Below are 24,706 nucleotides of genomic sequence, written 5' to 3' on the forward strand. Positions count from 1 at the left end.
CATTTGGGTAAGACAGGTGGGGTAGAAAAAAGTGGGAAAACAGGGTTTCCCAGGCCCCTCAGGATTCACTACACAGAAAGAGTTAAGAAGTATGACTTCTACATGGCAGGGTAAAAGGAGAAGACAGAGAGTTACGTGATCCCAGGCTTCCTAAAGAGTTGGCCTGGAATAGTCTTGCTTTATGTCTGGTGTCTCAGCATAATTATTAATAGTACCCTCTTCGATTTTCCCAGTGTCCCAGTTTAGATGATTTATGATACAGTCACTGTGAAGCACCGACAGAATTCTGGGTGAGAGATTTACCTCCCCAAGTGTCTGTCTTCCACTATCCTGTGCTTCAACTCCAGTCCAGCAGCTGAGCTGGTCTGAGGATGCTGCTGAATTAAAGCTGCTTCTATGAGAAGGCTGAATGGGTAGCAATCCTCCATCTACTGGAAGACAAAGGGACTTGGAAATAAGGAGAAGGCAAGGGCTAACTCAGGCTCTAGGACAGACAGAAGGCAGACCTGGTCCTGTTTCAGAACCAATCACTCAGTGAAGATGAAGGAGACAAAGGAGTGAAGGAGGCCTGAGAGGGGACAGGGCGCACTGAGAGACAGCCTGGCAGTATTAAAGTCGGGGACATGGAAGAGTCTATATAAGCTACGAATCATTTAACCATGCTTTATGGAGCAGGGGGCACAATGGCACATGCGGTTAGATACAACTGTTTTGAGGATGCTGAGGAAATAGGAACTTGACACAGTTAAGAAGGAAAGAGATGAAGTGGGTAATCCACGATCTTATAGCCAGGGACTTTGGTGGGGCGATGGTGAACAAATTAAGAACACACAGGTCAAAAACACAGTGTGCCTCAACAGAAATCAATTTGTGGTCCAGGTCTCTCTTTTATATCAACTTCCAAGTACTACGGGCCAGATTCCCAGGAGGGTTCCAGCCTCATTTATGCCCTGAAGCCAGGCCCTCCCACAGCCCTGAGCTCCTCGGGCTAGCTCTGGGTCCAGTCAGGTCCACACCCTCCTCGTGTCTGGGAGGTGTCGGGGCTCAGCGTTTGGGTCCAGTCTGCACATGGGTCCACACCCTCCTCGTGTCTGGGAGGTGGGGGTGCTCAGCCCTCAGGTCCAGTGGGCGGAGCAGCAGGAGCGGGCGGGCCAGGGTCTTCCAGTTGCACGTCGTGCAGATGCACCGTGGGAGTGGTGGGGTCTTTGCCCACGCCTTGGTTGGGGTCAGCCTGGTCAGGGTGGTGCCTGCGCACATGCTTGACCACCTGGAACTTCTGCTTGGCCTTGTAGCTGCAGAGGCGGCAGAAGAAGGGGTGGCGGTCGGTGTGGGTGAGGGCGTGATGGCGCAGGCCGGCGGCCCAGCGGAAAGCCCGGTGGCACACGTTGCACACGTAGGGCTTGGCCTCGCTGTGCTTGCGCAGGTGGGTGCGCAGCAGGAAACGCGTCTTGAAGGCTTTGCCACACTGCTCGCACATGAAGGCCCGAGCTTCCCGGTGCCGTGTCTCCTGGTGCACGCGCAGCGCGTCGGCCCGGTTGGTGCAGTACTCACACTCGGGACACTGGTACGGCTTCAGTCCTGTGGGACAGGGGAAGGACAGGGAACGGGTTGCCACTGAAAGAGGTGGAACAAGGATCCATGGACCAGAAGTGCCACTGTGATCCTGGCACATAAGGAACGCAGCCAGCCAGCTGACAAAGGACCATGTCTCTGACATGTTCCGATCCTGTTTGATGTGCTCCCGTTCTTCCACACAATCCCTTGTAGACAGTGGGTGCTCAATGGATGCTGGTAACTAACTGGACCCCTAAGTAGCCAGCTGACAGCAATAAAGACTCAAATATACTAAGTTTTCTACATGGGGAATTCCAACCCCCTTTTGGTCCTGGGTCTTCCTCCCAAACCCCTCCATCAAGGCCACCACGAGAAAACCACCAGAGAAATCCCAGCTGAGGGACCTTCCACAGAATCCCTGAGCAATCCTTAGAATTGTCAAGGTCATCAAAGTACAGGAAGTCTGAGAAACTGTGCGTCCCAGAGGAGCCCAAGGAGACATGACAACTCAAGGTCGGGTGGGGTCCTAGGTCAGACGAGGATGTCGTGGGGAAAAGCAAGACAAGTGAAATCAACTCTGGGCTTCCCTGGTGGCTCAGATGGTAGAGACTCTGCCTAGAGTGCGGAAGACCTGGGTTCGATCCCTGAGTCATGAAGATCCCCTGGAGGAGGAAATGGCAACCCACTCCAGTATTCTTGCCTGGAGAATCCCATGGACAGAGGAGCCTGCTGGGCTACGGTCCATGGGGTCGCGGAGAGTCGGACACAACTGAGCGACTTTCACTTTGGTCCTGGAGTACTCATGGAACTGGGAATCTATTTAAATACAATTCCTTGTTCAACTCAGGAAGTAAAAGAAAATACTTAAGAGGGGAGAGGTAGAGGTAAAAAGTAGTGGCATCCATAGAGGCAGAGGGTCTTTTTTTTTTTTTTTTTTTTTTTACTGTGGACCCGGCCTCACTGAGGCGTTGAGAGGCGCGGGGACCGGACCGGACCGGGTCTGGCTACATCAGGCCAGGCGGGAAACTGATCGGCAGAGGGTCTTGAAATGCACCTGGTTAATTCCCTTACAGGGTGGGCCATATGCAGCAATCAAGACATACCATCATTAACCCATCTCTGAGAACATGTGGTCCGTGAACTCTACTCAGGAGGGAAAAAAAGGACAAGTTAAGACAGGCAAGCCCTCTACTTTCTCCTCCTCACTCACAATAGTTCCATCCTGTTTCGACAGGAACCAGGTAGATCTGGTTCCTCATGCTCAAGTTGGGGGTTCTCAACAGGAAGGGGGTGACCGTGTGCCACAATCCCCTGGAAAGGTTTTGCAAAGCACACATGCCCAGACCCCCAGGTTCACCTCTCCTGATTCTGATAGGCTTTCAGTGGGTTGGGAAGTTATTCTGGCTTTTTAATTGACCCACTACCCTGATGTGAAAACTGATATGCACCCCAAATCTGCATAAGGACATACACCACCTCTGGGAGGCTGGGTGTGCCAGGGCACAGGGGAGCCCCTCGGGCCCGTGGAAACCACGCAGACTCACCTGTGTGCTTAGTCATGTGGTACTTAAGCTGGTTGACCCACTTGCACTTGTAGCCACAGTCAGGGCACAGATACTTCCGTTCCTCCTTGTGGATCCGCATATGGTACTGGAGGAGAGAAGAGCAGAGAGCACCCAGAGAACATGTGCCTAATGGGTACTCACTGGATGTGGAAATAGGGCTAACAGGCAGAGAAACTCCTGGCAGATAATCCTGTTCCCTGCACCAAGCCGACCCATGCCCCCCACTGCCAATTGGGTCCCCTAGGCCAGTCACTCGGACACCACCTTGATCCATTTGGCCAGTCTCAGGTATACCCAATCTCAGCTCTGCCACTCATTTAGCTGTGTCTTTGGGCAACCTAACCCCTAATTCTCAGTTTATTAATCTGTAAAATGGGAAACAGTGAAAGCAACTATATTTCATATTTTCATAAGGATTAAAATTAATGCCCAACATACAGTATAAGTGATCAAAAAATGTTAGTTATTATTATCTAGATTATCTACAACCTATTACATGCCTTTATCATATGCCAAGCATATATTACGGAATTCTTTTTTTTTTGGTTACGTGGCATGGGGGATCTTAGTTCCCTGACCAGGGATTGAGCCTACGCCCCCTGCACTGGGAGCACGGAGTCTTAACCACTGGACCACCAGGAAGTCCTGGAATTCTACCTTTGTAACAACGCTATGCAATATTATCCCCTTTTCTCACAGATGAGGAACCTGAGGCTTGGAGAAGTTAAGGGACTTGACCCAAGGCACAGAGCTAGTACTTGGAAGAATCAGGATTAGAGAGCCTAGGTGGTTTTAACTCTGCAGCCTGCCTTCCTTCCGCTTCTGGACCCCATGGCCCCTGACCTTACCTTGAGGCGAGAGGGGTCCGCACAGGCATAGGGACAGAGGTGACAGCGGTAGGGCTTTTCCCCGGTGTGGATACGGCTGTGCCAGGTGATCTTCTGCCGGTTCTTGGTGCTGTAAGCACAGTCCGTGCACTTGTAGAGCCGGGTGCCCCCATGCCCTTTCACGTGGTGATCGAGCACCAGCTGGTGGCGGCAGGCAAAGTCACAGAAGGGGCAGCGCAGAGGGGGCTGGCCAGAGTCCCCCTCCCCGGCTGAGGCTGCCGCTGCCTCGGAAGTCTCCTCGTGCTGCTCCAAGTAGTGCTTCACCAGGCCCACCCGCTCCCGGGCAGCAAAGTCACAGAGCTGGCAGCGGTGGCTGAAATGCTGCTGCCTCCGGTGCTCGTCCAGTGCCGGCCGGCTGGGGAAGGCCTCCTGGCAGGCCCCACACTCGAGCCGGGGGTGCTGCTTCCGGGTGTGCCCCCGTAGGCTGGCGGGGCTGGCGCACAGCAGCCCGCAGCGGGTGCAGTGCAGGGGGCCCTCGGTGGCCTCCGCCGGAGAGCCGGGGGTGGGCAGCGTGGGCTCTGGATGCCGGCGCAGTGCGTGCTGCTTGAGTGCGGTCTCGGAGCTGAACTGGGCCTCGCACTGAGGGCAGGCAAAGGCTGGGGTGCCCTGGTGGCAGCTGTTGACGTGGCGGGTGATGTCATGGCGGAGGTAGCCGCTGTAGTCACAGAGGGGACAGAAGTGGGTAGGCGTTTTGTCGTGCACCCTCAGCCGGTGCAGGCGCAGTTTGGAGTTGGTTCCGAACGTCTGAGGACAGGAGTTGCAGCGGATGCGGCCAACCCCTGTGTGTCGGGACTGGTGGGCCTCGAGCCGGTACCGTCGGGTGGTGGAGAAGTCACAGAAGGGGCACTGATGCGGCTTCACCCCCTCGTGCTTCAGCCTTCGGTGCTGCTGCAGGCACCGGCTCTGCTTACAGGTGAAGCCGCAGTCCCCGCACTGCAGAGGGGGCCGGGGGCCTCGGGCCGGGGTGGCGGCGGGGTGGCGGCGCTTCTGGTGGAGCTTCAGGGCAGCAGGAGCGGGAGCAGTGAAGGGGCAGAGGCCACAGCGCAGCTCTCCAGAGGGCTCCAGGGGACAGCCCCGGGTCTGGTGAGTCCGCAGAGCCCGCTCCTGCTGACAGCTAAAGGGACACGTGGGGCAGGAGAAGCGGGCTGCTTTCTGCTTTGGCAGCAGAGCCAGCTCCCCATCCCCTGGGCCGCGCTCTGTACTCCCACCACTCAGGGGTGCAGAATCCCCGCTGCTCAGTGGAGACAGGGCAGGCTGGGTCTGGACAGCCCCTCGCTTTCCTCCCCAGCCACGTCCACCCCGGCAGCCCTCAGCCACGTGAGAGGTGATGGAGGAGAGGCGAGAGCAGAGGAACGCGCATGAGTTGCAATGAAACTTGCCCTGCTCAAAGTGGAACTTCTCAGGGGCCTCTGAGGGCAAAGAGTCTCCCACAGGAGGGACTGTAGAGCCAGAGAGCAAGGCAAGAGGCTCCCCTATCTTCTCTGGCTCTCTAGAAGGCTCAGGAGCATCTCTTGGGAGCATGATCTCTTCTCCTAATGGTGCAGCTGGGGGCTTCCCACCTTCTGCATCCTCTGAGGCCGCGGTGCTTGGGGGCAAAGGCTGCAGAATGATGGGTGAATCTGGTCTGGGCAAGCCCTTGTTCTTTCTGAGCAGAACTGGGCACTTCTTCAGCAGGTGTGTGCTGAGGCCACGCTGCTGCTTAAAGCTAGCGCCGCACTCGGGGCAGAGCAGGGGCTCTCGGCGGCCCTGGCACCCAGCCCTGGAGTGCAGACTCAGGGCTTTCTCCCGGCGGGTGATGAATGGGCAGTGTGGGCAGCGGAAAGCTCTCCCCTCTGCCTGAATCACGACCATCTGGACTCGCCCTTCCAGTACCAGTGCCTCTGCCTGCTCTTTGTCCTGCCTCCTTAGGGCCTTGAGTAATGACTCGGATTCAGGGAGCTGGGGCAGGGGTGCTGTCTCGGTGGCTGTAGTTGCCTTGAAGGTTCCCACCCAGCCATCTAGGGGCTCCTCTGAGGAAGGAGGATTGGTTGGGGGCTGAGAGCCTGATTTTTCCAGAATGGGTTCTTCAGCACCCAAGTCAGAAGTTCCAGCACCCTCAAAGGTAGACAGGTCTGTCAAAGTTCCCTCTGGCCCTTCCAGGCTCAGGGGCCCTGGGGGGTCCAGGGGCCTGAACTCCACAGGAGCTGTTTCGGTGACTTCCTCAAGGGGCGGGTCAGCCACAGGTCCCAGCTCAACTCCCAGGGCCTCGAGGTGTAGTGTGCAGCTGCCCTCGTCTACCTCCGCTGGACTGGGGCTGCCAACGAGGTCATCCCCCTGGGGAACCTCGCTGCTGTCCTGTTTCCCAGCACTGCCCTCCTCGCTGGTCTCTGGCAGGGCCTGGATCAGGGTGGGGTCTATCACTGCCCCGGGATCATGGTCCGGCCCCTCAGGCTGGGCAGACGGTTGACTTGCAGGCTCTGAGTCTGGTGAGGGTGTTGGGCACTGCCTGGCCCCTTCTGGCTCCTGGCTGGCACCACGGAGCTGCCAGACCTGGTCGCCGGGCACGTAGCCATGGGCCTTGCGCTTGTGGAAGAAGAGCGTGGTGTTGCTGAAGGTGCGGTAGTCACAGAGGGCACAGCGGAACTCGCGGAGGCGGGTATGCTTGCAGTTCTCGTGGCTCAGCAGCGCCTGCTTGTGGCGGCTCTGGTAGCTGCAGTAGCGGCAGGGGTAAAGCGGCACTGGAGTCCCGGGGTGGTGCTGGGAAGCCATGTGCTTCTGCAGCTCGTACTTCCGCTTACAGGCGAAGGCACACACCTCACACATCAGGGACTTGCCCTGGTGCCGCAGTTTGTGGCTGCTCAGCTGATCAGCCCGGTGGCAGCGATAGGAGCACTGGTTGCACTGGTATCTGCCAAAGAGGGAAAGATCACAATTATTAAGTTAATCATAGCCACTACCAGTCACTCATAAATTCATACCACGGGCCAGGTTCCACATTTACTTGTACATGTGTCATCTGATTTAAAACATTTTCTTAAAAGTCTTTATTAAATTTGTTACAATATTGCTTCTGTTTTGTTTTGTTTTTTTGGCCGCGAGGCATGTGGGATCTTGGTTCCCCAACAAGGGATCAAACCCTTACCTGGTGCATTGGAAGACAAAGTCTTGACCACTGCACTGCCAGGGAAGTCCCTTGTCATCTAACTGAATCATCTTTTCTGCTACCCTATGAACTAGGTATCTCCATTTTATCAGTAAGGAGACTAAGGCATATAAGTTAATAACTTGCCTCAAGTTACAAAGGAAGTGAAGGGCAGTGACAGTCTAGCTTCAGGGCTTGTATTCTAACTCTTAATCTATGTTTCTTCCTAAAGGGAAGATATGAATCAGCAAACTTCTGCAGACTTCCAGGGTGCTGACATGGCTACAGCCCCTCGGGCAGGTTTCTGCACCGAGTTCCCACTCTCCACAGAGGTGTGAAAGCTAAGGAGAGACTCCCTAGCCAGCTGAACCCACTGGTCAGAGGGGAACTTGCCGGGATGTGGAAGTGCCAAGGTCGGGGTCACAAGCATAGCCCATCTATGTCACCAGGACTGGGCTCAGAGCTCAAATGACACCTCAGTCTCGGGGCCTCTCCTCTGGGTCTGCACTCCCTTCCCTGAGCCCAGAGAGGTCTCACTGGGCTCAGATCTCAGCCTGGCCCACAGGCAGAGGTCAGTTGGAGGCAGTGGAACAGAGATGACAGGAGCAGAGGGGTGTGAGGAGTCTCTTGGAGCCGGAAGAGAGACGGGGCTGGGAGCCGACTTCAGCCAGCTTAACCCCCGGTCACTGGGGGAGGGAGGGAGGGAGGGAGGCACACGTGCGCGCATGCCTGAGGTCGCCTGCGTGCTTGCGCATGTGCACGCTGAGGTAGTGCTTCCACTTGGTGACGTAGCCGCACTCGGTGCACATGTAATCCTTGGTGCTGGAGTGGGTCAGCATGTGCTTGGACAGGTAGCTCACGTCTCGGCAAGTGAAGTCGCACAGTTCACACTTGTGGGGCTTCTCACCTGTGGGGGTGGGGTGAATGGGGAGAGGACACAGGTCAGACACGGACTGACTGAGGATGCCCTGATGCCTGGCAGGAGTGGAAGCTGAGGTGCTGATGGCAGAGTCAACGCTGCCTCATGGCCCTCTCGGATGATCACGCCTCCACCCCGAAACCAGGGAAGAGGGGCGGAAACAAAGACCCAGCTTTTTTCAAAGTTGGTTCTAGATTTGTTATACAGCTTACTGGCACTGGTGGCCAACTGCTCCACTTAGCCCAATCCACTTAGTTTTGTGGAAGAGGAGGAGGAAAAAATTAGGTAATATGACATAGTGGTTAACTCTGGAGTCCAACACAGTCATAAAGATATTAATAGCTGACATTTACACAGTGCTCACTACGTGCCAGGCGCCTTTCTGAGCACTTTATAAAAATGCCTTCCCTTACTGAATCCTCACAACAGCCCCACGAGGCAGGTGTTCTGATTCCCCCATGTTACAGAGGAAGAAGCTGAGGCACAGAGAAACCATAGAGCTATTCGGCAGTGGCTGAAATTCCAGTTTACTACTGTGTGGCCTTGGGCAGGTCATTTATCCCCTCTAAGTCTCAGTTTCCTGGTTTTCAAAAAGGTGGGGGGAGGGGAGGGACACAAAAATACTGACCTCACACAGTAGACATAAAGTTTAAATAAGATGCCCCAGAGGACTCCAGGACGAGCTATCCGTGTAAGCTGGTCAAGACCTGGCACTGACTGGTGAGGCTGGGGCCATATTCCTTTCAACACCTTTCCCTGAGGCCCCTGCTACCCACTCAGCTTCTCCCCTGATGGTGAAAGAAAAGCAACCAGCTGGCTCTGGTTCTAATACCAGCTGTGGGATCCTGAAACAGGCCATTTAAATGTTCAGGGTCTCTCATCTTCACCTGCCTCCGTCACAAGATTGTTATGAATAATAAATATGGAAGAACTCTGTAAACTGTAAAGGGAAAGTGAAGTCGCTCAGTCGTGTCCGACTCTTAGCGACCCCATGGACTACAGCCTACCAGGCTCCTCCATCCATGGGATTTTCCAGGCAAGAGTACTGGAGTGGGGTGCCATTGCCTTCACAAACATCTCAGAGACATTATGGGCTCAGTTCCAGACCATTGCAGTAAAGCATATACTGCAACAAGGCAAATCACACAAATTTTATGGCTTCCCAGTACACATAAAAATGTTTTGTTCATATACTGCACTGAAGTCTATCAACTGTGTAACGGCATTCTAACAAAACAATGTGCATGCCTTGATTAAAAAATACTGCTAAAAAATGCTAACCATCACCTGGCAATGCAAGGTTGCCACAAACCTTCAATTTATAAAAAACATAGTATCTGCTAAGAATAATAAAGTGAAGTACAATAAAAGAAAACACGCCTATATTGATGTGAGGTTTTAGGAAAGGCCCCCCAAAATGAGATTTTGTGACTAAAGCCTATATAGTAATGAACTGTTTAATGGGAACAACAATGGCTTTGCCACAAGCTGCCTAAAAACCGTCCTCCCAAACTAAAGAATCTTTGATGAGATTTTTTTTAAATGTCTGGTCAATCCACCGATACTTACATAGAGATCACAAATGGGCAGATGCTATATAGCCAGGGAGCCTGATTTGGTTTTTACTCAAAGTACCAGTAATGCTGATAACCAATTAAAAAGTCTGAGTTGAAAAACCTGCAACTTTCAGGTCATGAGACGTGATCATCTTTCAGTGTCATGGCTGCCACGACTATAACATATAAGGATGGCTCAGTCCCCTCAGCCCCATCTCTCACAGCACATCACAGAACTTGAGGTACAAAGGCAGGCATCTGTCCTGGTTTGGGCTTCTTTGCTTTAACAGGCTAGGTAAACATGCCTGACTAGGGGTGGGCAGAACCCACCAGGGCATTAAAGGTGAGGCACAAGAGCACAGGGTCTGAGGAAAGTGAAAGTGAAGTTGCTCAGACGTGTCCAACTCTTTGTGACCCCATGGATTGTAGCCTACCAGGCTCCTCCGGCCATGGAATTTTCCATGCAAGAGTACTGGAGTGGGTTGCCATTTCCTTCCCCAGGGGATCTTCCTGACCCAGGGATTGAACCCAGGTCTCCCGCATTGCAGGTAGATGCTTTACCATCTGAGCCACCGGGGAAGCCCCTGGGTCAGAGGGCCTGGATTCAAACCCCAGCCTGACCACTTTCTGAGTTGATGGACTTTCAGCTTAAGGCTCATTTGTGAACTTCAGATGCTAGATTTACCTCATGAGTCCTACGCAATGTATGCAAAGCCCCACCATGTGCCTGGCACACACGGAAAGCTCCCATTTGCCGCCATCATCACCGTCATCGCCCCCACTACACGGAGCGAGGGAAGCCACCTCACCGGTGTGCAGCAGCATGTGGCGGATGAGCACCCTCTTGTGGGCGGTGGCAAAGCTGCACTCGGGGCACTGGTGGATCTTCTCGTGAGCGTGCATCTTGCCCACATGGTCCTGGTAGGCCACCGGGTTGAAGGTGGCAAAAGGACAGAAGGTGCAGCGCAGCTCTTCACTGCCGGGGTGGCCCTGCTTCTTGTGTTTGCGGAACAGGTGCTTGTTGGAGCAGGCGAAGTCACAGTGGGGGCAGTGGAAGGCATAGTGGCTCTTATGGTGGGCTTCCATGGCTTCCACCGTGGCGAAGAGCATGGGGCACGAGTGGTGGCGGCACTCCACAGCCCGCACCCCGTGGGTCTCCTTCAGGTGCTTCACGAAGGCCTTGCGGTCGGGTGCTGTGTGGCCGCAGCCCTCCTGGAAGCAGCGGAGGGGCTGTGGCTCGGCCGCGGCGGCCACGGTGTGGCTCTTGAGGTGCTCCTTCAGGGCCTGGCTGAGGCGGAACTCCTCCCGGCAGACAGGACAGGCGTAGGTGTCCGAGTAGAAGTTGGAGATGTCCTCGTGCATGCTGGCCATGTGACGGTTGAGGGCATTCCTCTCCACGGCGCTGTAGTGGCACAGCGGGCAGCGGTGGGCCTTCTGGCCCAGCTCCCGCAGCAGGTGGGTCTTAAGCTTGCTCTTACTGGTGAAGAACTTCTGGCAGTTGGGGCACTGGAGACTGGGGTCTGGGAAGTGGAGGTGTAGGTGCTCCACCAGATGAGTTCGCTTCTTGAAGCAGCGCTTGCATTCTGGACACATGTGGGTCTTGAAGAGGGACTCGGTGCCAGAAGCTACAGTGCCTGGGAGAGGGAAAAAGGAGGGGAGGGTTGACAGTGAGATTCTTCAATAGGCCAGGGACTGACCATATAATGGGAGAACCACAATCTGCCCAGACAAAACATGCACGCCTGCATGGCCTTGCTCCTTTCTCTCCGGGAAACCAAACAGTAGCATCTCAAACTCTGCAGGCTCGAAGAAGAGACAAGACATTCAAGTATTTAGAGAAAGAAAATCACAACGACTTCTCAGACCATGCTGTGGCCTGTAAGAAGTGCTTCACCCAGCCACCCTCTATTCCTAAGACTCTATCCAGAAAAGCTCAAAAGAACAATCTTGATGGAACATTCTTGTTCCTCCTGCCCTCCATGGGGGCAGTTGGAAGAATCAGGAGGGCTGGTTGGAAGGAGAAGGACCTCACAGGGAGTGAGCAGAGGGAAGACAAGGCAAAGTACTCTTACTTCTGAATACTCCGGTCAGAGAGCTGGTAATAAATATAATCAGATCCTTCCTGGTCATCTGTTGGTAAATATGCTCCCTGTGGGAATGGGCTTCAAATGCTGTTCTACTCAGATGGGAGTAGATGGGAATGCAAGGGTTCAGAAATGCAGTCTTAGGGGGCTCAATGTCAGACAAGACAGGCTGCCAGTTGCTAACCTCTGGCATCTTCGTACTATGAATATCATCCTCTCTCTCCTCACAGAAGAGCCTTCTGCCTGAGGAAAACCAACTCCGAGAGCAAACGCTATTTACCTTTCCCTGCATCACCAGGGGCTTCCCAGGTGGTACCAGTGATAAAAAACCCGCCTGTCAATGCAGGTAGATGTAAGAAGCACAGGTTCAATCCCTGGGTTGGGAAGATCCCCTGGAGGCGTGCACAGCAACCCACTCCAGTATTCATGTCTGGAAAATCCCATGGACAGAGAAGCCTGGCAGGCTAGGAGGTCGCACAGAGTCAGACTGAAGCGACTTAACCCGCATGCACTGTGTCACCAGGGACTGTGCCCATCTATCACTTCCCCAGTAGCTGTGTCGAAGAAGAATGTTAGGAACGCAAGGATGTGAACCAAAACTCAGAAAACCAAACCCCAGAGCCTCGATGCCAGGCCCTCCAAGTCTGTTCCTCCCCACCAAGAGGTTCAAGCCCATCAGGCATTACCTTCCAGCTCCAGGGCTTTCTGGGACCTCTTCTGGCTACCACGCTCCTCTTCCTCCTCTTCCACTGACTCCTGCCCAGGTGAGGGTGCTCCTGTCTCCTCTGAAGGCTCTCCCGTTCCTGGAGGCACTTTGGGAGCTGCAAGTGCAAAGAACTTGATGACTAGAGAAGCCAGCGCAGCACTGAGTGCTTGAATTTCCCTCTTACTGGCTGGGAAGAATCACCTCTCACTGTGAAGCATAAGAAAATCCTGGGTTCTAAGCACATACGTTTATTCCCACGGGGACAGAAAGATCAGGAGCTAAGCTGTTAGTAATGCTCCAATCTAAAGTAAATCAAGGGCTTCACTAGCGGCTCAGACAGTAAAGAATCCGTCTGCAATGCGGGAGACCTGGTTTCGATCCCTGGGGTGGGAAGATCCGCTGGAGAAGGGAACAGCTACCCACTCTAGTATACTGGCCTGGAGAATCCCATGGACAGAGTAGCCTGCCAGGCTATAGTTCATGGGGTCACAAAGAGTTGGACATGACTGAGAGACTTTCACTTTCACAAAGTAAATCAAACCTCAGATAACACCAAACTCAGACCCCTTGAAGGTAAGAGCTTTGAGGTCACTGGAGTGGGGAGAGGGACACAGAGTAGAGGAGGACAGACTAGACTGTACTTCCTTGACTCAGGTCCCCAGGGCTAACAGCTGGTGGCTCAGTGCGGGCAAATATCCCTGACGTCTAAACGTCTACTGAAAAATCCAACTCAGCAATTCAGGGACATAGCCTGCGCTCCAAACCCATTCCTTCTATCCCTCAATAGAGGCAGCTGCCACTGTAAGGCAAAGATGTATGACTTTTTCATTCCAGGAAAGAAGAATCTTCTGTTTGCACCAGAGCACAAATCAGTGGTAGCAAGCCAAATTCTCTCATCAGAACCCTGGCCCCGCTGGTCTGATTTCTCTATTTCCTCCTGCTCCTCTACTCACCTCACGCTCTCTTTTTGAGACCAAGAGGAATAAGAATCATTGAAGCACCACCTCCATTGAAGGTTTCTTTTTAAAATAACCCCAGCTTCTCCTGCCCAATTCCACTTGCTCTAACAGGAGTCCACAGGCATTCCACCAGTGGCTATAGCCACTGACGGGCAGGGCAATTTAGCTTCTGCCCTCAGAAAGTTCTAAGATGGATCAGAAGAGATGTTGGTTAAATCACTTCAGTGCAGCCTAAGCCAATCTTCAGTCATTGCCTGCCTGGTCCAGGATGTCTAGATGCCCTCCCACATCAGTCAGTAATCCTGACCTCCTGAGCTACTACTCTGGATTCTCTTAAATTCATGCATACATTCATGGCATCTGTAACAACTGCCTCTTCTACAGACCAACTGCAGCTGTGTTCTAGGCAGGAGACTGCTGGGCTCTTGACCTCATACCTGGCAGCAACTCCTGGGAAGGAAGACCCATTATAGCAGACAGTTCTTGCTGCGTCCCAGCCCCATGACTCCGCTGATGCTGCCGGAAGAGTTTGACGTTGGAGCCCACAAAGCTGCAGCGGTTGCAGTGGAAAGGGTAATGGGTCTGCCGATGCAGCTCCATGCCCTGCTGGCTCCCAAAGAGCAGGGGGCAGCCCCGGAAGGAACAGGGCACCGGAAGCGCTCTGTGGGTCAGCCTCAGGTGCTGGTGGAGCTCCTTGCGATCTTCAGTGGAGAACACACAGCCAGACTCTGGGCAGGAGAAGGTGTCGGGGGTGCCCCAGTGCATCTTGAAGTGGCTCTTCAGGGCCTGGGGTTGGGCAAACTCTTGTCTACACACAGGGCATGGCAGGAGGCTATCTGGTGGGCTCTGGCCCTGCAGAGGGCTGGGGAGAGTGAGGTTGCTGGGGGGCAGCTCTACAGAGCAGGGTGGGGTAGGGAGGCCCTGCACGGGCTGCATAAGGGTCTCAGTGCACTGGTGCAGGGCCAGCAGAGTGGGCTCTGCGAAGCTCTGCTCACAGCGCTCACAGAAGTACACCTCCATCACCTTTACCAGGACACCTGTAGGCAGAGGACCGACAGAGAAAGGCACAGAATCAGACAGAATGAGACTCAGAGGAGTTAGTTACCAGCAGAAAATATAAGTGGATCTTTTCATATCTGCGGAATGGAGATGGACTTAAGTCTGATTCTACACCTGACTGTAAGCCCCTAAGGTCAAGGACAGTCTATCTTACATGATACTCAGCACAAAGTAGGCATTTCATAAATATTTGTGAAGTGAAAGTAACAAGCATTAACCAAATCCAAAAAGCATTAAGAAAAGGTGATATATTTTGCCCAAATGAAAAATTAGAAATTCTCACAAGAAGAAAATGACAATCTGGGGGTAATGTCTGTGACATACATGACAATATATATGTTTACTTTTATATTCTGTGAAAAGACTTTCAAATGCACAGTGACTCATAAAATGGAGGACAGCCTTTCTGAAATGAGCCAAATCACATTCATAGTAATTGCTGCCATTTCTTAAGTAATGGCAGGACCTTGACAAAGAAAGGCTTAGGAAACACTTTTACTTGGTCCTCCAAATGCCCTATGAGAAGAGGGACCTGGGATTCTGCAAGGTTAAGGCCACCATGCTTGTTAACGGTGGAGTCCAGGTTTGTCCTGCATTCTGGTAGTCTTTTTTCTCTTTATATTTTTCTTTGTTTAAATAAAAATTCAGTGCAACAGCACATCTATATAAGAATATCCACCTCCCAGCCTCACACACACAATTTGGTCTATATTTTTTCAGGCCTCATGGGGTCACATTTTCATAATTTTTTTTTTCTACTTGCTATATATCAAAGATATTTTTATCTAAAAGTAGTACATTTAGATCTATCTCATATTTTTTTTTGTCCAGTTCACGATACTTCAGAGCATGGATAGAGCAAAATGAAATTAACCTTACTGATGGATATCTGGGTTGTTTCCAAATACTGTAAAGAAAGCTGCCCTACACATCCTTATTCCTGTATCTTTGTGTGTGTATGTGACACATTCTATAGAACAGATCCCTAGAAGTAGAATTACTGGGTCAGAATACACTCATTTAAATTTTGTTATGTGGATAAATTGACCTTCAAAAGATCACATTAATTTATACTCTCCATAAACTATAAGATAGGGTCTGCTTCCCATAGCCTCACCAACACTAGTTTTATAAAAAAAAAAAAAAAAAAAAAGCTTAATTTTTGCCCAAGTGTTGCAAAACAGAAGTGGCATCTCATAGGTACTTTTAACTAGAATTTGTCTGTTAGTGAGATTATGGTTAGAGACTTTTTTTTAGTGAATTGCATGTAGGTTTCTTCCCCTCCCCTTTAAAAAAAAAAACAAAACTGTTTCTTTTTCTTACTGTGCAGCTCTTTGAATTTTAAAGATATTAACTCTTCTTATATATTGCAAATGTCTTTCTAGGTTCCTTCTCAATTTATTTACTATTTCTTTCACCACATTAAAGTTTAGAAATGTTATACGATCAAACCAGCTAATCTTTCCCAGTATTCTTTGCACACTGACAAGGAAAATTGGTACAACTGTAGCTGGAAGATGACAGTTAAAAAATAGGGAAGCTACCCAAAAATAAGAAGTTGTAGATGTAGGAAGAATAACAGGGAGAATCTTTCTTCTAACATAAATTGTTCAACTCCCAGTCATAACGCATGCCTTGGGAGTTAAATATATTATCCACAAGAAATCAGAGCAGGGAAATAGCAGATTACCTCTAGGAAGCCCTGCCAAGCCCTGGGTGGTAGAGGGAGGCTGGGCCTTTTGCTTAAACCCTGGCTGCAGTCCCTGGGTGGGAGGGTCAACATGGAGAAAAGAATCCCTGAGGACAATAGCAGTAAGAATTGGGCAGAGGTGTCAGAAAGGTCTTCCCTCCTGGATTACTGCCTAGCAGACATAAAGCCCTTTCAGGGAGACTGCCAAGAGTTTGGTACAAGTTGTGCACCACCTTGCCAGCCTCCAATCAACATTCACCAACTGCAAATCAAATTACAACATCTCTAAGTATAAAAATAGGATGCTACCTTGTGTCTTCATCTTGTTTATAGGCAAGGATCAAAAATAGCACAGACAAAAAACTCAGGCTTGCTTATCCTACTGCCCTGCTAGCAACTGTGTTTATACCTGGAGTCTCTCCAGGAGCACCTGGGGACAGATTTCCAGCTACTGCTTCTACAATGATCTCCATGTTCCCTGTGTCCTCTTCAGTGGCTGTGGCTTCTACCAACAGGCAGCCTGGGTCAGGAGGCAAAGGTGGAGGGTTCCCAGGACAGGGGCTATGGACAGGCTCTAGGATTCCATGGTTAGAGAGAGGTGGGGGGATCAGCAGTAGCTCAGGACACAGTCCATCCATCTCCCCAGTGCTGTTGGCTGGCTGTGAGTCCAACACGGTGTCCGTCATCATCACCAGTTTCTGTGCTGTGGCCTCTTATATGCTGATAAACCAACCAGAAGAAAAATCAAACAACATATAATTAGATCTCTCACTTTCTTCCCAGTTGGGGTGGGTGCACAGCCCAATGCCTGCCCCAATTAGGCATGTCCTTGCATGGCAGCATGCCATACCTAGTTAACATGGACATTTTCTTTTTAAGACAATGTTTACCTGGAGAAGGAAATGGCAACCCACTCCAGTATTCTTGCCTGGGAAATCTCATGGACAGAGGAGCTTGGGGGGCTACAGTCCAGGGCATCGCAAAGAGTTGGACACAACTTAGCAACTGAACAACAACAGCAACACACAATCAGACAGATTGTGATTTTTTTACTTTACAAAACTGTATTGGTTTTGCCATACATTGACATGAATCCGCCATGGGTGTACATGTGTTCCCCATCCTGAACGCCCCTCCCATCTCCCTCCCAGTCCCCATCCCACCAGCACCGAGGACCCTGTATCATGCATCGAACCTGGATAATTTACATGTTTCAATGCCATTCTCCCATATCATCTCGCCCTCGCCCTCTCCCACAGAGTCCAAAAGACTGTTCGATACATCTGTGTCTCTTTCGCTGTCTCGCATACAGGGTTATCATTACCATCTTTCTAACACATATATACGTGTTAGTATACTGTATTGGTGTTTTTCTTTCTGGCTTATTTCATCTGTATAATAGGCTCCAGTTTCAGGAAATATCTCTTGACAGAAATGTGGCATAAAATGGAAAGTGAAGTGACCTAGCAATATGGAATATAGAGTTTTGTAAGAAATTAAAATTTGTGTATAGAATAATAGTTGCAAATATTCAAACAATAAAGTCTATGGCTAAAGGAGAAAAAAAAGAAGACAATGTTTAGAACAAAGGCATTAAAATGATAATAGTGGTCAATATAGCAACGAGACAAGAAATTGTGACCCATATACTAAACATTGTTTCTTGGAGCTAAGTGACCTTTGTCATATCAGTAAGCAATCTGGGTCTCAGTTTTCTTATCTGCAACAAAATTGGGTAGGGCCAAGCTATCAGGGATTCCCTGACAGCTCAGCTGGTAAAGACTCCACCTGCAATGCAGGACACCCCGGTTCAATTCTTGGGTTGGGAAGATTCACCAGAGAAGGGATAGGCTATCCACTCCAGTATTCTTGGGCTTCCCTTGTGGCTCAGTTGGTAAATAATCTGCCTGCAATGTGGGAGACCTGGTTTCGATCCCTGGGTAGGGATGATCCCCTGGAGAAGGGAAAGGCTACCCACTCCAGTATTCTGGCCTGGAGAATTCCATGGACTGTATAGTCCATGGGGTTGCAAACAGTCAGACACAACTGAGAGACTTTCACTTTCACTTTCAAGGGATCTCAGAGGTCCCTTCCCCTCTTAACATCTTAGGATCTCACTATTCCTTAGCTCACAGCCCTTCCTTCATGATCTGGCCCTGCTGCCCTCTCTAGATTCATCTCCCACCTCTCTCTGCAGAAGATCTCTGAGCCAGTGATTCAACTTTTCATTGATTTGCCCTTTCCCAGACTCACCACATTCTCTTCTGCTTCTATATACTATACATCTCTCAACTTGCTGGGCCTTCTCCCCTTTGTCATCTCTCTTGTCTGGCTAACCAACTCCTAACTATCTTTTAAGAATCTGTACAGGGACTTCCCTGGTAGTCCAGTAGCTAAGACTCGTGCTCCCAATGCAGGGGACCTTGGTCAGGGAACTAGATGCCACATACCACAACTAGGAGTTTGCATGCCACAAGTAAGATCAAAGATAACTCAGACCTGGAGCAGCCAAATAAATAAATGTCACTTTACTATGATGGCATCCTGACACGGTTCATCTAAGTTTCTGTCTCTAGGGTCCTCATGGCACTTCGTACATAGTTCTATCAGAAACATGTCACACTGCACTATTGTTTACTTGTCAGTCTCCCTCCCTAGACTTGGAGCTTTCTGAGTGGATTTTACGGGAAGTTATCACTTCACTGAACATAAATCACAACAGCCTATGCAAGTCAGACAAGGGATTCTAATGAAAAACTGTGATGCAGTGGTAAAGAATCTGCCTGCCAATGCAGGAGACGCAAGAGACATAGGTTTGATCCCTGCATCGGGAAGATCCCCCGGGGTAGGAAATGGCAACCTATTCCAGTATGCTTGCCTGGGAAATTTCAAGGACAGAGGAGCCTGATGGGCCACAGTCCATGTGGTCACAAAGAGTTGGACACGACTGAGCACACACTTACACACAGTTAAGAACTGAAGACAGAGATGCAAGGCTAGGCTTCTACTAAGATAACAAACCAGAGGCGCCTTATGTATAAAGTAACACACCTGGAGAAATTTCTCATTCATTGATTATGGACCTAATATTGAACATTGGAACTCTACTCAGAAGTGAATGTCAACTAAATTGCATATCCTGTTATGCTGCTGCTGCTGCTGCTGCTAAGTCGCTTCAGTCGTGTCCGACTCTGTGCGACCCCATAGACTGCAGCCCACCAGGCTCCCCTGTCCCTGGGATTCTCCAGGCAAGAGTACTAGAGTGGGGTGCCATTGCCTTCTCCATTGCTAAAATTAGTTTGCGCTAAGTAATTAGGAATTAAGGATGATAGTATAATCACTCCATGAAACTGAGGCATGAAGGTCAGGTAAGGGGCGCCTAGGGCTAGAAAATCATTTTGTGGGTGAGAATTCTGCAACTCAAAGACTCAGATTAGGGAAATTCAGAAGGTGGTAGAGCAGCGCACTTCCGCCCTCAGAGGGTTCTCTGGAAACCACAGACTCCACGTATCGCTGCTCTAAGGAATCTTCCAGCTCCAGTAATAATTGCCTTAACGGGGAGCCAAGGAGGAGGGGGTGTCGTCTAGACTGAGAACCGTCAGCCGCTGGAAGGCCGAGTGAGGTGGGACACAGATGGGCACAAGAGAAGAAATGAGGTTACCTTCGGGGCAGCGGTACCGAGGAAAAGAAAGGACACATTAAGGCAGAGAGAAGGCCTGGGGAAAGGGTGAGATCGGGTCTGGGGACCAAGGCACCCCATTTCCACTTGCCTGTGGGCTCTACTCACCGCGTGGCCTTGGGCAGACTGTAGTCCCCTCGCTTCCCGGGCCGTCAGCTTTCCTGTTTGTAAAGTGGAGGTGAAGACAGCCTCCACATCGTTAGGCGGGAGCGGGAATCACTATTGCCGGCAAACGGGAAAATCGTTTTGTAACCTGCAAGGCTAAGGAGGGAGCATCGTCATGCTTACTGTCCTAAGGAGAGGCAGCGTGTAACCGGGTGGGGTCCACAGCAATGACGCCGGGGTTGCTGATCTGATGCGCCGGGGCCTCGCTCGTCGCCGCGCTCCCTTCTGCACTTCTCCCGAGCGTTCCCATGGCCCAGGCCTACCCCTCATTCTGCGGTTTGAGAAACTTTTGCCTCCGGCCTGCTCCGCCCGCACTCCCTATTAGTTCCCGCCCCGCAGCCTCCAGCTTACCTCCGGCCCTAGGCGGGCAGGAGCCTCATCTCTATGGTCGTCCAGCGGCTGGAGTGGCCTCCCGGGACGCTCTTTGTGCGACCGCCTCCGGCCCAGAAGCCTCTAGGACCGCGGCATATGGAGGCCGCTCTCTCTTTCCTTGTGAGGCTGGTGGAATACTCTCTCTATGGTTCTTCCTATCGTTTCCCCCCGCCCCCACCTCCTCTCGCCCTGAAGCCCGAAGAGTACCATCGAGAGTTGTGGAGCAGAGTGGTGTGGCCGTCTCGGTGGGTGTGACGGGAAGTAGATGAAAGAATTCAGGGGCGAAGCCAAGTGGAGAGTGCCCAAAGAGCCGAGGGGTGAAACCATCGAGAGGAAGGGCCAGAGAGTCATGGCGGTAAGGGGGAGGAGTGACTGATTGCTGCAAACCACGCTGCTGGAGGCGCGAGCTGGGGTGTGGAGGGGGTTCGGGAGGAGGCTTCTGGGCGTCCGACAAGGACCAGGAGCTGAAAGGGCTTTGTCTGTGGCCTTCCACGCATAGGAATTTTGGAATTCTGGATCCTGTTCTGAGCTTCAGCAGAGTTCACTGCTGTCAGTTCACCGCACTGCGTGCCGGCATAAAGCAAACCGGCGGGGGGTCGGGTGAAGTGTGCTAGAAACGATTTGACCTCCTACCCCTTTTGGGATCTTACAGCCTAGAATCAGGCCCAGTCACATTTTATTGCGGGGCGGGGAGTGAAATTCGGGGGAATCTCCGTGGAAAAGGTAGCAGATGGGCGGGATTTGAACTCTATAGAGATTGAGGGAAATAAAATGGGCTTTCCGAGTCAAGGAGGAAGGAGGCTTGTATATTTGTTCAACAGAGAATATTGGGAACTAAGCCATTAAAGGTACGTGGGCCCCGTGTTGTGGTGGCAGAGGAGTTTTCACCTAATTCAGGGACCTGTTGAGAGCCAGTCATTGGAGGTGTTGGAATAGGGAAACTAATGGCATTGAAGCAGAGCCTTATGAAGAACACTCTCGACCCCTGTAGAGCAGTTTGGTGAAGCATGACCAAAGTGGAGATCCACTAAGATGCCACTTCAAGAATTAAAATTAATTTCGAAGAGACAGTTTAGATGGGAGGTAATAAAAGGGCTAACAGGACATTAGAATGTAAAGTAGATGAAAGGATACCTGAAAGACATGATACGTGATAGCAAGGCATGAGGATATTGACAGATTGACAGAAGAGAGTAACTTCCCTGCTCATTCTGGCCAGTGGGCCCCTGTCTCAACTGATCCCAGGGACCACAAAAATGCTGTCCATCTATTATCCTGAAGTCGGCTATATCATTCAGTCAGGTTTAAGGAATTCCAGAATAGTGTCTGGCAGGACACAGGTATGAAACAGGATAATGAAAGGCAAAATGGGACAAGTGGCTCAGTCTCACCCCTTGGGTCCAACACCAGCCCCACCTCACGAAGGGAGGGTATTGAAGGACGTTGTAATACTGACCTGTCATTCCTCTCCCAGCTTCTGTGGGGCGCGAGAGGAATTTGAGTCCTTTTTTTAAACTAATTAGTGCTTTATCCCATCTCTACTGCTCCCCATCTCCAGGTCTTGAAAATGCCTCGGGGCCCGTGAGGTTCAGTGTTTTCCTTTCAAGATGCCCCTCTCAGACTTTGTTCTGGCCCTGAAGGACAATCCCTACTTTGGGGCTGGATTTGGGCTGGTGGGTGTGGGCACTGCCCTGGCCCTGGCCCGGAAGGGCGCCCAACTGGGCTTGGTGGCATTCCGGCGCCATTACATGATCACACTGGAAGTCCCAGCTCGAGACCGGAGCTACGCCTGGTTGCTTAGCTGGCTCACCCGCCACAGTACCCGAACTCAGCACCTCAGCGTTGAGACGACGTACCTTCAGCATGAGAGTGGCCGCATCTCCACTAAGTTTGAATTTGTCCCCAGCCCTGGAAACCACTTTATCTGGTAAGGCTGGAAGCCAGAGAGGGCTCTGAGAGTGGAAAAGAATGAGAGGAGGTGGACTTGACCTGTTTGTTCACCTCATTTTGCTCATTCTTATTCAGGTATCAGGGGAAATGGATCCGGGTGGAACGGAGCCGAGAGATGCAGATGATAGACCTGCAGACGGGGACTCCTTGGGAATCTGTCACCTTCACGGCTCTGGGCACCGATCGAAAAGTTTTCTTCAATATCCTGGAGGAAGGTGTGGGATGGCACAGACGGCATTTTTGGGGGTGGGGTGGGGGTGGCAGTTGCAGGGATGGAGTATTTGACATCAAAGGAAGAGAAGCTTGGAGAGGCGTAATAGGAGGATCTGGGCCCATGGAGCAGGGCCTGGGGACTGTTTGGGCACAGCTCTGCCTAGTAGCATGGCAAAGGGTAGTTATGAGTTTTGTCTCATCTTCCCCCTCCCAGCTCGAGAGCTAGCCCTGCAGCAGGAAGAAGGGAAGACAGTGATGTACACTGCTGTGGGCTCTGAATGGCGCCCCTTTGGCTATCCACGCCGCCGCCGGCCACTGAATTCTGTGGTTCTCGAACAGGGTGTGACTGAACGAATTGTCAGAGACATCCGGGAATTCATTGATAACCCCAAGTGGTACATTGACAGAGGTGAGAAGCAGCTGAGGTCTTGGTGGCCAGATGGGGCAAATATAAAGCTCTATCCTCATTCCCATAGATGAAAGGGAAAGAAAGGTTGCCTGAAAGGAATGATTGCTTCCAATGCCAAGGCCATCAGGCCTCCAGGGAGCAGGGTTGGGGATCAATGTGGACATCTAGGGCAGAGTACATGATTCATTTGCCTTGACGATCATCCTGGCTGTATCCCTAGGCATTCCCTACAGACGTGGCTACCTACTCTATGGGCCCCCTGGTTGTGGAAAGAGCAGTTTTATGTGAGTAGAGTCAAACTTATCTTAACCCTCAAACTAGAGAGAAATTGGGCTGGTGGGGTTGGAAAGGGAAATAAATGTGGGGAACAGGAAAACATGAGACACATGGAGCACTACTGTGAGGTGGTGGAAGGATTAGGCCTCAGATTCAAAGCTAGTACTGGGAGGAACAAGCAGTTGGACCCAAGGACCAGTTCCCAGCTTGCCAATTACCTGTCACCCCTCCATAGCACAGCCCTGGCTGGGGAACTGCAACACAGCATCTGCCTGCTGAGTCTCACGGACTCCAGCCTCTCAGATGACCGGCTCAACCACCTGCTGAGCGTGGCCCCACAGCAGAGCCTGGTGCTCTTGGAGGACGTGGATGCTGCCTTTCTCAGTCGAGACCTGGCCGCCGAGAGTAAGTGAGGGGGTGTTCACGGCACGGGGGGGGGAGAGAGGGTATTTCTCAATGAGGAACAGTGGAATAAAGGAGAAATCCAGAGAGCAGGTGGAGGATACCTGGGTTAGCAATCAGAGTCCACTGGAGACATGGATAAGTAGGGGGCACGGTAAGCAGGGAGCAGAGAGGGGTGCTAATTTGAAGTAGGGCTGTGATCACTCATGCTTCCTCTATGCCTTCCTCCAGACCCAATAAAGTACCAGGGTCTAGGCCGGCTCACCTTCAGTGGCCTGCTCAATGCCCTGGACGGTGTGGCTTCCACCGAAGCTCGCATAGTATTCATGACCACCAACCACATCGACAGGTAAGGAGTGAGGTACTCAGATCTGGAGGCGAGACTCCATCCCCCTCAGCCTCTCTGGAGGATCAGGAGGTTCAGAGGAACCATTTTGGGGGTGCCAGTGGCACTGCTGCTCACGACTGCTTTCGCTGCCTCTCTTTTTAGGCTCGACCCTGCCCTGATACGCCCCGGGCGAGTAGACATGAAGGAGTACGTGGGCCACTGCTCACGCTGGCAGCTGACCCAGATGTTCCAGAGGTTCTACCCGGGGCAAGCAACTTCCCTGGCTGAGAACTTTGCAGACCGTGTCCTTCAAGCTACAACACAGATCAGTCCTGCCCAGGTGCAGGGCTACTTCATGCTGTATAAAAATGACCCTGCAGGGGCCATTCAGAATGCAGAATCTCTGAGGAGGTGACAACTGGGCTGTGCCCAGCTTTCTTCTCCAGGAGATCAATAAACACCTGCCAAGCTACTTTAGTGTCTGACTTCCCTCCTACCCCGCCATACTGGCACTTGAATAAAATCCTGGGGCTGTAAACATAGATGCCTCCAGAGACCCTCAGGTATCCACGTATACAAATGCTAGGGACGTAGCCTGCCTAAGACAAGGTGGGAAGAAGAGAGACTGTAGTAAACAGGAAAGTACTATCCTCTACCTAAAGGTATTCAGATACATATAGACAGAGAAATGTGGCTGCATGCACAGTGGCTTATGTAGCAGGGTGGGGCCTGCATATTCTTAAATGTTGGCCTCTTCTGGTTTTCCTTGGAACCCACTATTCTAGCTGAGATGTCAGACTCTTCCTTTATCC

General features: G+C 51.5%; 2 protein-coding genes across 6 annotated transcripts; one reads left to right on the top strand and one right to left on the bottom strand.

Annotated features, from left to right (window-relative positions):
* Nucleotides 1-649: 649 nt before the first annotated feature.
* Nucleotides 650-20,315, bottom strand: ZNF142 (zinc finger protein 142). The gene is made up of 9 exons (XM_061384762.1): nucleotides 19,888-20,315; nucleotides 16,510-16,820; nucleotides 13,789-14,388; nucleotides 12,373-12,507; nucleotides 10,407-11,236; nucleotides 7,857-8,029; nucleotides 3,968-6,893; nucleotides 3,099-3,204; nucleotides 650-1,578 (listed from the first exon to the last, which is right to left on the bottom strand). The coding sequence occupies exons 2-9, from the start codon at nucleotides 16,787-16,789 to the stop codon at nucleotides 1,109-1,111; spliced, it is 5,520 nt and encodes a 1,839-aa protein (XP_061240746.1). The 5' UTR covers nucleotides 16,790-16,820; nucleotides 19,888-20,315; the 3' UTR covers nucleotides 650-1,108.
* LOC133228921 (mitochondrial chaperone BCS1) lies at nucleotides 19,582-24,366 on the top strand. 5 transcript variants are annotated; one of them, XM_061385036.1, is made up of 8 exons: nucleotides 19,582-19,722; nucleotides 21,875-22,243; nucleotides 22,342-22,481; nucleotides 22,694-22,888; nucleotides 23,109-23,172; nucleotides 23,400-23,569; nucleotides 23,798-23,915; nucleotides 24,057-24,366. In XM_061385036.1, exons 2-8 carry the CDS (start codon nucleotides 21,924-21,926, stop codon nucleotides 24,307-24,309), a joined length of 1,260 nt encoding a protein of 419 aa, XP_061241020.1. In that variant the 5' UTR covers nucleotides 19,582-19,722; nucleotides 21,875-21,923; the 3' UTR covers nucleotides 24,310-24,366. The 5 variants fall into 5 exon arrangements, with proteins under 5 accessions (XP_061241020.1, XP_061241012.1, XP_061240989.1 ...); XM_061385028.1 differs by lacking the exon at nucleotides 19,582-19,722 and adding an exon at nucleotides 20,475-20,561; XM_061385005.1 differs by lacking the exon at nucleotides 19,582-19,722 and adding an exon at nucleotides 20,498-20,671.
* The last annotated feature ends 340 nt before the right edge of the window (nucleotides 24,367-24,706 follow it).

Source organism: Bos javanicus, chromosome 2 (genome assembly GCF_032452875.1).
Source record: "Bos javanicus breed banteng chromosome 2, ARS-OSU_banteng_1.0, whole genome shotgun sequence".
In the NCBI taxonomy this organism is placed as follows: domain Eukaryota; kingdom Metazoa; phylum Chordata; class Mammalia; order Artiodactyla; family Bovidae; genus Bos; species Bos javanicus.